A 13,824-nucleotide genomic window follows, 5' to 3' on the forward strand; every position below is an offset into this window, starting at 1 on the left:
TTAACTGCTGTTTAAGCTAAGTACATTTCATAAACTCATAAATTCAAATTTTCATAAACTCATATTTTTAACTGTGAAGGCATTGGAGGTAACAAGAGAAAACTTGGTTGCCTATTGTTTTTTTAAGTAACTATAGAAGGGTGCAATGTAAATTGAAGTTCACAGTTAGGTTTAAATTGCCAGTATAAATCTTTTTTTATCTTTTTGGGACAGGGTCTCATTATGCAGTTCAGGCAGGCTTTGGGCTCAGTTTGTAGCCCACACTCGTCTTGAACTCACAATGATCCTCCTACCTCAGTCTCCTAAATGCTGGGATTACAGGTTTGCACCACCATACCTGGCTTGTATAAATTTTTATTTAGAAAAGGTATGGGTTTACCAGTGGTTTTTATGAAAAAGTTTTAAAATTATGTTTAGAAAATACAAATAACTCTATAGCATATTCAATATTAAAATACACCTCTACAAATCAATCTATAGTTAGTAATGTGGACCTTTTGTCTATGGTACAAGTAACTCTATAGCATATTCAATATTAAAATACACCTCTACAAATCAATCTATAGTTAGTAATGTGGACCTTTTGTCTATGGTACAAGTAACTCTATAGCATATTCAATATTAAAATACACCTTTACAAATCAATCTATAGTTAGTAATGTGAACCTTTTGTCTATGGTATAGAAATGAGGGAGGTCAAGAAACACACAGGGTTAGCCAGGTGTAGTGGCACACATCTGTAATCCCAACCCTTGAGAAGCTGAAGCAGGAGGACTGCCATGAGTTTGAGGCCAGCCTGAGCTACAGAGTTAGTTCAAGGCCAGGCTGAACTACATAGTAAGATCCTGTCTCAAACCACCTGCCCCCTAAAAAAGAAAAGAAACATATAGGCTTGCTAATCTGGACATCAGTAGAAGGTGCTCATAGATCACTACACAAAGGTAACACTAACTAGTTAGTGATAGAATTTTCGGCGCAGCTAAAGTATAAAATAAAAGTGGCCTTTATTTTAAGAATGTGGAGAGAGACTCCATGTCCTCCGGGGTCTGGCATTCTCTCTGACCCACATGTGGTGTGGGGCATACATGTAACTTAGGTTTGGGGTGGAGCCTAAGGGGCATTACTGATGCACAGGTAGCCCACTGGAATTCATCATTCGTGCTACAGGTAAATTGCTTAGGGGAAGATGACCTCAAGATAGAGCCTCTTGGTTCCGTCTCCCAGCCTCCCACCTCTGCAGCTTCCCATTCAGGGCAAAAAATCCTTTCAGTTAGTAGTACTGAATATTGTGTATTTTCTAGAATAAATTAAATAATATATAACATTTCCAATTCTTAGTAGTAGTCTTCATTCAGTACCATGATTTCAACTTGGAATATAATGTAATTTTTTTGAAGACTCACTTAATACTTGGAATTATAATGAAAATACTTTTATCAAACAACATTTAAATTTAATAAACAGAATTATGAAATAATACCTTGTTATTCAGCTAATGGCCTACATCACATACTATATTTATATTTGTAGAGTAGAAGGACAAGTACAGACTTGTTTGCAATCTGCCAATCCACTAGTTTAGAAACTATGATCAACCTAAATGCGAACCCATTTGGTAATTTTTAAATGCCACATTTTCTGAATCTAATTTTAAATTCTTAATGTAAAGACACAAGAGGATGATACAGGAAGTAATAAAACCCTAAAACATTATCAAGTAATGAAAACTGGCTAAAAGGACATTACTGCCTTTATAAATGGAAAGATCCTCAACAATTGCAATCTAAAACAACTGAATTTCAGCAAACATACACTATCTCTTAGAGGAAAAGGTACTAAAGAAACTTTCCTTTTTAAGTGTCTTTGTCACATGAATCACAGAAATCCAATTTTATGGAACAGGGGTGTTGAATCTATATGTTGAATATATTCACTTATGTTTATTATCCAGTAATGTTTATTATGAAGTTTTAAATATAAAGAAATACTTTTGCAAATATAATTTCAAGTAAGTGTGTTCTTGAATTTTAAGTGATACTAAATGGCACATTTTGAGAGTAGGCTGTCTGTTGGCCTTTGCTTTTTCAGAGAAAGTACCAAAAAGTGAAGTACACTGTACTTAATAAGTTTTTCTCATTTTAAAGTTAACATAGTTAAGTTGTGATGGATGTATAAATATTATCAATGAAAGAAACTATGATTCACTAAAAAATCCTCTATTACCATTTTCAAACACTTTACTCAGTACCCACACAATTCATATTCTCTTTACAAGTATTAGGATTCCTTTCCCTTATTGTTCTCATATAAATTAAAATACAATTTATCAATATAAATTCTAAAATTTGCCTTAATTAAAAAGTTTAGTTTTTAACTGAATGTTGTCTGAATATAAAAACCAAAATGTTTCATTCAATTTAATTATGATTTCAGAGACACTAAACTATTACACTATATGGGGTAAAAAAAAAAATCTTGTTTTTGTGGAAACCTAGATGGTAAATAGAAAAGGAATCATCTCTCTAAATTTTAGCTTTAAAAAGGGTTCAGGGTATCCAATGAATAATAAAGCCTGCTTTCTTTTTTCTCTCTCACACACCATTCGAATATATCTAATCTAGTCAAATTCCCACATGACTACCGTCAAAGCCAAAATAGTCTCATTTTAAAATTAAAACTGAAAGCAAGATATTTAACTGTCAGCTACTGTGTAGTATGAAAATAGTAAAGCCTACACTCACCTACTTCATATAAAGTGGTTGCATGCCAGGAAAGGAACAGAAATTACTATATAACAGTCTTAATATTACATTTTAAAATTGTCACTATTTTTAAATGTGTAAATACTGCACATGCAGTAACGTCTGGTTTATGATACGTTTCTTTTTTAATTGTAATATAAAAGTAGTTTCGGTATTTAAGTAGCTATGTCCAATGATGGGTCTGCAAGATTTTACAAAACAAGGTTTTGTTTTTAATGTCACAATTAAATTTTATTTTTAAGCTTCTATTAAAAAGAATCTCAGACCAAATTCCAAATATTGCTGTCTATTTTAAAAACAGAGCTACACTTTTAAAAAATGTCAGGTAATGAAGAATCCTACAAAGCAATGTAAGTTCATGTATAAAGAATAACTACAATGGCTCTAACAGATGATGGTGTTAGCATATTTAATTATAAGACTGCCACTGCCACCAGTCTTTAAGAGTTCAATTTAATGCTGAAATTTTGGAAATTCTCCTACAATACAGGAATAACAAAGGGTGTTTCATCTATTGTTTCTTTTTAAAAATTACAAGAGACGAGACACGTGATTCCTTATTTTTAATTAAAATATAACTTTCTACAGTAAACTAGCACCTTAAATATATTGTAAATTAAAGAAGTACTTTCTTCATAACCCGTGCAAAATGCTCTCTGGTAGGAAAATTTACTATTGGTAGCTAATTACAACTGAAAGAAATAGACACACTGGGTTTTGTGCTGCATATTTACAATCTTATCATACTGTACATTTGGAGGAAATCCACACCTCTTCTCTCCTTGCGACCACATCAAGGAGTAACCAACCACACTTCATATTCCCAGTTCCAAATTCGCGGTCGCATCATGCAATAGGGCTTAATTTTGACCCACATTCGTCTTACACTAAATGAAAAACAATACCTTGTTTATCTGCACCCTAATTGAAGAGGGGGCGGCAGCGTCTGCGGCTGGGGCCAGGCGGATGCACCCGCGGCCCTCCCCGAGCGGAGGACCCCGCCCCCTGAAATCCCTTGCAGATCTTCGCACACACGCCCCCCCCCCACGCGACCCTTCGGCTCGACGCCTAGTCGGCTGCGCGGCGTCCGAGCCCCGCAGCGCCTGGCCCTCTGCAGCGCCGCGCCCTCCCCGTGCCCCACTCCGCCCCCGCCCCCTCCGGGCCTCACCAGATGGAGCTCTGGATCTTGCGCTGCAGCGCGCTGGCCTCTGGCCCCGGCAGCCCGGGCACGAGCGCGGGCAGGGCCGGGCCCGGGCCGGGGGCAGGCTGCGGGCGGGCGTCGGGCTGCGGCGGCTGCGGCTCTTCAGCCATCGCTGCCGGGCGCGGCGCGGGCGCGGGCGCGGCCTACGGCCCGGGGCTCAGCGCGGCGCCGCCCGCCGCCGGGGGGGGCATCACCGGGCCGCGCTCACCGCGGCCGCGGCATGGCGGCGCCTCGCCGCGCCGGGCCCGGACGTAGCTCCCGACCGCGAGGGCGCTGCTGGTCTCCGGCGGGCCGTCTGCCTCGCCGGCGCTCTCCTCCAAGTCCCCTCCGCCGCAGCCCGGCCGCTCCACGCCGCGCCCGCGCCGCCGCCGCCGCCCCGCGCGGCCCGTGCGCAGCCGCAGTGCGGCCCGGGACGGCGAGGCGAACGGCGAGGACGCGCGCGCGGGCGCGCGGACGGCGGCGGCGGGGCTCGCGTGAGGGGGAGGAGACGCCGGGGTAACAGCACGCGGCGTGGACCGGCTCTAGTGTCTCCACGGCGGCGAAGCGAAAGGAAGCGAGGTCGCCCTTCCCCCACAGGGCGGGTGATTTCCGCCTGTGCCTGGCGAGCAGACGGGCAGGTGAGGGCCGGGACCGCCCCGGGCGGAGCACCCAGGGGCCGACCACGCCACAGCTGACCCGTAGAGGCTCGGCAATGGAACCCGGGGTCGGATCCCCTCAGCCTAGCGCTTAGAGCCCTCCGGATCTGGCCCCACCGAGGCTGTCCAATCCCAGCCGTCGTCATCGCCTGCCAGAGCGCGGGCGCCAATCAGCGCGGTCTCCATACGGCTTCGTGCGCACAAGCGCATCCACCTCTGCGCCCACTCGCGTCCTGTGCACCGCCCTCCACGCGCGTGCCTGCCGGACCCGGTGCACCTTTCAGCTCCCCTCCTTGGGAGCGCATCCTCCGTAACCCGACCATGCGTCTCTCCACCTACCTTCACGCGAGTGTATCTTTCTCATCCCCCACCCGTGCACCTTCAGCCACCATGCACACCAGCGCATCGTTTCTCTGGCGCCAAACATGCATCTCTCCACCGTGTTCCACGCGAGGTCATCTTCCTCCATCCCCCCTACTCGTGTCCTCTCCATTCACCCTCTGCGTGAGTGCATCCACTATCTTCAATCTTCACCCTCACCCATGTACAACTTCATCTGCCGGGCTCCAGGTATTCACTCTCTTCTTTATCCCCGCCAGGCCCCTCCAGTAGCTTCCCTCTTACGTGCAAAGTTCCTACCAGGCTCTGCGTACAGTTCCTCTTGCCACATGCTAGCCCACTTCTGAAAGAAAGGTGAAATGCAACAAAGAAGCTCAAGACAACCAGCAAAGTGCCAGTTAGAACCAGGACACTGATGGTCACACACACACACACACACACACACACACACACACACACTCATACCCCTCTTGAGAGTATGACCACCCGCCACAAACGACTCTGTTCCCTTTAGGAGTAGAATTGGCCTTCCTAGGTGAGGCTGGTCTGCAGGCATAGAAGATGGCAACCAAGGCTTCTTGCACTCCGTGAACAGCTGCCCAACCCCTCTAATCGGCTTTAGCTTTCTTGACAGTCTTGGTCAGGCTTATACCTGTCTGCATTTCTGGTCACTTTCTTGCTGTGCATGGGCTTTGAGCTGTGAAGTTCTGCCACCTTTCAGATTCCTCATGAGCGGTGAGTCTGCCTGAACTTTCGTGTTCCATACAGTTCCCTGCCATTGACCCTGTGCTCTGGGCCCTGGTTCACAGGCTCTCTCTGTGTGCTTGCACTTTAGGAGGTGGAAGGTGAGGGAGAACGATCCTGTGCAAACACAGCTCCCTCGTGAGGGTCCAAGCCTTTTCTGTTCCATGCACTTAAGATCCCCACTGCACGGATGTCATAAGTTCCCTTTTTTATAACCCAAGGTCAAGATTAGCTTGGCCACTTTATAAAACTACAGCTGGTACTAAAATTCAAAATATATATATGCCTTGGTGTCCTATGGAAAGACTAATTTTTCTGGATCTAATCAACAGACATGCTATACAGTAGACATTAGCTTTGAAGAAGAATCAAAATAGCTAGTACTTGTAGAACACTTTCAGAACTCTCTCGACTAGCACTTTCCATACGTTATCAGTTATATTTTCATAAAATTGTATAATTTAGGTAATATTACACTTCCTGTTTTACAGATGAAATTTGGAGTGGCCAAATAGTTACTGTGTTACTAAATGTGAGATGGAAGATCAGAATCCTGCAAGTTTAATTCCACAGCCTGCAGTACAACTAGGATTACATAGAAAGCCATGAATGTGTATGTCAACTCTGTGTCCATGGAGAAGACAAGGAAGTAAAGAGGTGGAAAAGTCACAAAGTCCCCCAGGCTCTAATGTTTTGTCTTGCCAAGAGAGAACAGTGCCTTTACATTGTCCAACAAGGGAAAGGAATACCCTTAGACTGCAGACAACTCGCTGAAGGAGTGACTAAGATCTGCTAAAGTCCTTAAGGAAAAGACACTGAGAACCAAGATGTCTTTCAAAAAGTTTACAACTGGGTGTCACACAGGCTAGCTTCCCAAGTGCAGCTTTTGTTGCACTTGTTTAATAAACAGAACCACCTTGCCCCAGTAGCCAGTAGAGGGCTCAGCGGAGCTGCAATCCGAGATGCCCTCTAGCATTGGTTCTGCCAGGCATCCTGTTGGGCCTTCTTGGGTCCCATCTGTAATAAAAGGGCTCCCACATGGTATCACCAAAATAAAACATCCTTTCAGGAAGGAAAAGGTCAACCCCTACTACTCAACAGTTGTGAGTAGAGTGAGTGCTTTAGTATAGTATCAGTGCTCTGCCAGGCTGAGGCAAGAGGATTTCAAATTCTAGGCCAGCCTGAACAGATTAGTCAGACCCTGTCTCAAAATAAAAAGGTCTGGGATGTATAGCTAATTGGAGGAGCACTTTCCTAGCATGTATGAGGCCCTGTGTTCAATCTCCCATCCGATAGGGTGAAAAGCCACTAAGAAGCTGGAGGGTGGGATGGGGACAAGGAAGTTACCCAAATTTATAGTTGAAAATTCAAACCAAACTCAGAGTGCTTAAGTAAAGGCCAGAGTGCAGTGATGTGTTTGTCCCCTCTGATGAGGAGTCCTGGTGTTAAGAGCCCTCACAGACTTCAAATGGACATAACTCGTTTTTTCACTTTCAGTTTGACTCAGTAGGAAGTAAACATGAATTCTCAATCGTAGATTTTAAGCTTCTTCCAACATTTAAAGAGTGTTTGTCCTATGCAAGAGTAAGAGGGGAAATTTTTTGAGGAATACTGATATAGTTGGAAAGGAAAACTCTAGCCTTAAAGATTTGGGAATTAGGGGGCTGGGGGTTTAGCTCAGCGGCATAAGCACCTGCCTTGCAAGCAGGCGGTCGTGAGTTCGATCCCCGGTACCGATAAAAATGAAAAAGACAAAAAAAAAAAAAAAAAAAAAAAGATTTGGGAATTAAAAACCTATTTTCATCTCTATAAAAATGAAAATAATGTTGCACAGATGGTGCACATCTGTAATGCCAGCACTTGGGAGGCTGAGGCAGGAGGATTGCTGCAAGTTCAAGGCCAGCCTGGACTATGTGGCAAGACTTTGTCTCAAAAACAACAATAGTACTAATAATAGAAATAAAGACCAACCCCACCAGGTTTTGTAAGAAACAACATGTAAGGTGATATGTAAGCCACAGAAGAAGGGAAATTGCAGGGTGGATTGTGAGCACCTCAAAGGTGACACCATGTCATTTAATCTGGTTTTTCTAGGACATCATTCCTGACTCCTGGAAACTTAATACATGTATTTTAATTCAATGGTTACCTACTCATTTTTTGAGGTTGGGTTTTTGTTTTTTGAGTTTTTTTTTTTTTTTTTTTTTTTTTTTTTTTTTTTTTTTGGTACCGAGGATTGAACTCACGACTGCATGCTTGCAAGTCAGGTACTTATGCCACTGAGCTAAATCCCCTACCTATCCATTTTTTAACCTAGTAAAATATACTGTCTTGCTCTCTTATGTCATTAAGCCCTATATTTTTCATGAAACTAAGCTGTTTATACTTTCCAGACTGTATAGCATGTACATTTATCATATACAGTATTCACCGTGCCTAATACATGATAGTATTATATACAGAAAATATTAAAAAGCCATACAGCACTCAAGCTATCTACCACAGGAGAGTTCTTGATCAGAACGGAAGGACCTTCAAACCTTGGTCTGAAATTGGGGCATAGCAGATAGATAGTGAGATAGGCAACTCTGGATGTCATGACGGAAAAACTTTGCCTAAACAAAGCAGAGGAAATTGAGAGATTCAACAGATGCCATCTCAGAGAGTTCTAGATTGCTGAGGTATCTGGCCATAAACTCAAATACCACACCCAGCACTGAAAAGGGAGAAGGAGGAAGTTTCATAATCAATTGGAAAGCCTCAAAGACTACATATGAATTTCAATCTCCTATCCATTCTTAACATCCCCCATAGGGGATGAGTTCAGCTGCTCTATTGAGGCACTTAAAAGGCTAGGTGGTGGGGAGAGTTCCAAAGTCTGTGCTTTCTAGCCATTTGAAGGTTTCCCCTGTTTAGTATTAAAAACGATAGTGCTGGGAATGTAGACTGCTTCTGTAATGTACAATTCCTGAGTTGGATCTCTAGCACTGCCAAAAATAAAACAAAAAGTAAAGCCAAACAAAACCTGTTAAAGCTATCTTCTAACTCCAAGCAGGATAAACATGTAATGCTCAAGAATCAGTGGAGAAGGTGATGAACTCATAGTTATCTAAATATGGCATATATGTAAAAGTAACAATATAAAAGTAAAATAAATATAGTTTAGATGGTGACAAATTTTTCTGTGAAAGGCCAGCAGTCAGTAATTCTGGTTTTGTAGTCTGTACAATCTTTTGTCAAAACTAGTCCATTCTGCAGTCCTGCTTCAATAATTAAAAGATGAACTCCTCGGGTGAGGCTTCATACACTCAAAGCAGAGTAAATAAAAGACAAGTAACATCTTTACAAATCAGAATGCCAAAGCACAGAGACTGTATTAGTGGCAGTCATGCTTTATATGGAAAGAAAACCAATAGCAAATAATAAGTAAACTAATAGCAGATCTTTTGAAATCAACAGGAAAATGGTTAAATTAAAGCCTCAATTGTCTGACTTTAAATAAATTTGATGATGTTATTGTTTATTCAAGTGAAATATCCTTCTGAAATTAGGAAACTCCCAGGTTTTAAAGGAGAACATAATTAAAATAATGTAGTTAAGCAAACAAAAGTTGAAAGTGGGACCAACAATAAGCACAAGATTTGGTGGAAAATGGTGAGTGTGTATAATTCAAAATAAAACATACTGAATATAAAATTATAATGGTAACCATTAGAAGAGCAGAACATGTTTCTAAGTCACAATCGAGTGGGTTATCAAGATAAAATTTAAATATTAAATATGTCTTATTAAATATAAAATAAAATATTCTAGATTGGACTTAATAATATAATTCTAAAAGTCTCCCTTAAGTCACAAGGATATATGCAGCCCAAACACAAAAGTAAGAAAAATTATGCAAAGCAAATAGTAAGTAATAATTAGTTTGAGTAGTCATACACTTATCTGGTAAAAAAAATTGCATATAAGGCAATAGAACAAAATCATAAAAGATATTAATAGAAGTGAGAAAGTGGATGTGCTGATATATAGTGCGGTTTTTAGAAAAAATGAATGATAAATATGCTGATGAATTGAAAGCTTTGAAGAGATAAGCAATTTTGCAGAAAAACAAATTCATGGGAAACAGGGAAATACTGAAATGTTCATGATTTTAAACAATGAGTGCATTTTAAAAGTTTCTTTTCCCTCCTCAAAAAATGCAAAAACAAAATTAAGAAAGCATAAGGTAAATATTTTCACAAACAACTAAAAATCCAAGGAAAATGTAATTATGAGCATATAAAAACTCTTCTAGGGAAAAGAAAAAGGGACTGCACTGCCCAACACATAACATAAGAGCAATAACTTTGATAACAAAAACAAGCAAGAGCAAGTAGGAAAGAAAATTTCAGGCCAAATTTACTCATGAACCTATCTGGCAAAATAACAAAATACTTCAAAATGGCAAGTGACAAAATGCAACTTACATCTTAATTGCTAAAATGATTGAATATTGCAAAAGCTATGAACTAAATACTTTCTGCATTATAGCAGAGAATGAATATATACCTGGCAATAGAAACTGAAAAAATCATTGGTTAAATTTTAACACTTTATACAATTTGTAAAGAGCAGTTTCAGCAACAGAAGACTATTACTATATAAATGGCCCTCACAAAGCTATGACTTATTAGTAATGTATGAGAAGGATTTCTTTGACAATTATAAAGAAAGGATGGTTGTTACCACCTTTTTGGTTTAACTGTATACTAAATATCCTAAACTAGGAGTGAGATAAAAAGAAAGAAAAAATCCTGAAAAGGAGATTTTAGGACAAAATAAAGAGAAAAGAAGTGCATATTCATACACATTTCATATAAGTTTCACAAAAAATGAGTTATTAAATATTTTAAAAGGGTATGGTAAAGTTTTGCCATTTGAAAAATTATACATCTATTAATGAAAGTAGAGAGATAAGCTATATCCCCTGGACCAATATATCTTGATTCTTTTTCCCCCACGCCCTCCTCTCCCATCAGTCCCTCTTCCTCTCCTTATTTACAAAAGCTTTGTTTCCATTTTTCTCTTTGATTTCCCCCCCCTCCCCTATTTACCTTCCCAGCTGAACATTTTTCTTCCTATTTCCCAGTATTTGTTATATATTTTGGTCCTTATTTACCCTTTAAGGATCAAAATATATAACAATTCAATATTTAAGCATGTGTGTCTAATTTATTTCACTAAATAGTATGGTCTCAAGGTGCATCCATTTATCCAGAAATGTCTCAAGTTTATCTTTGTTTATGGCAGAGTAGTACTCCATTGTATTAAAAAAATAGACATCACCTGTATCCATTCATCTATTGATGGGCATTTGGGCTATTTTCAAGACTTAGTTATTACATACCTCCTGCTATAAACATGGGTGTGCATTTATTACTGTGGTATGATGTTTTTAATTCTTTTGGGAAGATACCAAGAAGAGAAAGAGCTAGGTCAAATGAAACCTCTGATTTTAGGAATTTTGAGGAATATCCACGTGGTTGCACCAGTCAATACTCTCACCAACAGAGGAGAAGAGTTTCTCTCCACTGCCCTACCAGCATTTGGTGTTGGTTGATTTCTTGATAATAACCATTCTTTCTGGAGTGAAATGGAATCAGCATTGTTTTAATTTGCATCTCTCGAATAAAGAGTTATGTTGAATATTGTTTCATATTCAACTGAGACATGTCCATTTATTGCAGATGCCCATTTTTTAAATTGGGTCTTTAGATTTGGAGGAAGCTGATTTTTTTAGTTCTTTCTATATTCTAGATATTAGTCCTTGTCTGAGGAACAACTGGAAAAATGTTTCTCACTCTGTGGGTTGTCTTTTCACTCTGTTGGTGGTTTCTTTTGCTGTGCAAAGCTTTATAATGAGATGAGATCCCAGTTGTTAATTCTTTCTAATATTTTCTGTGTGATCACAGTTTTATTCACAAAGTGTTTGCCTACACCAGTGTCTTCAAGGGTTCTATCTATTCTATCATCCAGCAGATACAATGTTTCTGTTTTAATATTTAGATCTTTGATCCATTTCAATTTTAGTTTAGTGCAAGGTGAAGAAATACTCAGTATTTTCTTAGATTATCTTTTCAGAAAACCTATAGATGAACTATAGTCTAGTAAAATATTTCATGGAATTTGTGGGTTCAGTGTAAAATTTATATAAAATAATAAATGATCAAGAATTGCTTATTTTCAATAACAACTGACTTGTCCCAGTTCATATCTAAACATACGTGGTTTTCATAATTAATGTAAAATTGGATTGGTGCAAGAACAGACAAACTAGTGAAATGCAATAGAGTGTTCTTAACTATACAGCTACATAAATAGGAAAACTTATTCAGTGGAATGATGGGATTACAGATTGTTGGCTAAAGAATACATCATCTAAGTGAAATAAGCCAGACACAGAAAGACAATACTGTATGATTTCATTTATACATAGAATTTGAAATAGTTAAATCTCATTAGGAGAACAGAGTAGAAAGATGATTACTAAGGGATGGGGTTTGCAAGGGAAAGATGGAGGAAGGGAAGATGCTAATCAAAAGCTAGAAAGTCTCAGCTTTTATCTATTGCACCAAATACTGACTGTTGTAAATAATAATGTGTGTTTCCAAAGTTCTAAAAGAATAGATTTTTAAGTTTGTCACTAGAAATACATACTCACACTCACACAAAGTAAGTGAGATGATGGATATGTTAAATTTTTTTTTTTTTGGGTACTGGTGATCAAACTTGCACTTGCCAGGCAGGTGCTTAAACTGCTGAGATAATCCCCAGCTCTACATTAATTGTTTTTATTGAACTGCTTACAATGTATAGATTGAAACATCACATTGTGCCCTATACATATTATATGTCAATTGAAAGGAAAACAATTTTTAAAAAGAAAGCTTAAGAAGTAGCATATTATTGCAAGACCATACAATAAGAGAAACTTTTTCAAGTTAACTTTTCAAAGGCTCCTAGATCCTAAGACAATATTGGGAAACCTCCTGGTGCTTAATGAAGTCTCTGAATCTTGGATGAACCCAAAGTACTTTAGCATATCTCTTATAATGAGAAACAATTCCCTATGAAGAAGTGACCATGTTGTTATAAGGTTATTGTGGAGAACAGCTAAACCTAGAGATCATTCACATGTGTGGAACACCCAAAGTAAGCAATAAGAGAAACTGTTCCAGCTCCAAGAACACAGAGAACTGGAAGCAATCTAAACAAACAGGTTGCTAGGCAGAGGGATGCCCCTGACATCAACCTGCTGAATGTATAAATAAATGTGCTGCAGTCATAAGCAGTTCCTTTCACTCATCCAGAGAGCAGGCTCCACCTGATGTCAGCTTTCTGTTTCCTGATTCATGTCTTTATTTCTTAATCCTCTACCACCCTTCACTCCAAGAATTTTGAGAGCTGCACTGAATATGGCATATTGGTGTCTGAACATGGACTTTGGGTATGAAGAAATAGCAGGTAATGGAACACCCCTGAAAGAGGGTGTATGAACAAAAACAGGCTCAAGAGAGCCTAGAGGAGAGAGGTATATTGATACTGATTTCATCAGGCGTAAAATATGGGATGAAACAGTTGCTCTCACTAGGGAAACTGTTGTAAATTAGAAAGGCTTGTTGTACTGTTATTTCTGTATTCACTTTTTTCTGTGGACTTGGATTAGGAGTGTCTTAATGGCCATACACTCATGGAGATGACCATCGAGGATTTGGCTCAGAGCACTATTTTAAAACTAAGTCCTGGGGAACTCTCTTTGTTGCCTGGGGACCAGCATGTGGTTTCCTGCCAGGACCATCGAGTGGGGCCTAGGCACAGAATCCCGTCCCAGTCTCGGGGAACACTCTTCCTCGCCTGAGGGGCCAGGCTGCAGTTCCCTGTGGGCCCAGCCAGTCGGGCCTAGACACGGTCTGGTGGAACTCTCTCCCTCACTTGGAACAACACTTGAAGCTTGAAAATATAGGAAAATGATAAAATGAAAGGCCAAAATGCAACATCAACCATCCAGCCCATCCCAAGAAAGCCTTGGAACCACATGCACAGAAGAAAACACATTCCACATACCTGAAATACCTGAAATAATAATTACTGAGTAAAGAAG

General features: G+C 40.0%; 1 protein-coding gene across 1 annotated transcript in view; it reads right to left on the bottom strand.

Moving 5' to 3' along the window:
- Positions 1-4,073, bottom strand: part of Rfx7 (regulatory factor X7) — a 115,646-nt gene extending 111,573 nt beyond the window's left edge. Inside the window, exon 1 of the mRNA XM_063249268.1 lies at positions 3,931-4,073. Within this exon, the coding sequence (XP_063105338.1) occupies positions 3,931-4,073 (143 nt within the window). The remainder of the gene's footprint in view (positions 1-3,930) is intronic.
- Between the last annotated feature and the right edge of the window lie 9,751 nt (positions 4,074-13,824).

This window comes from Cavia porcellus, unplaced genomic scaffold, assembly GCF_034190915.1.
Source record: "Cavia porcellus strain 051 isolate PalLab524CR breed Dunkin Hartley unplaced genomic scaffold, mCavPor4.1 scaffold_1, whole genome shotgun sequence".
Classification (NCBI taxonomy): Eukaryota; Metazoa; Chordata; class Mammalia; order Rodentia; family Caviidae; genus Cavia; species Cavia porcellus.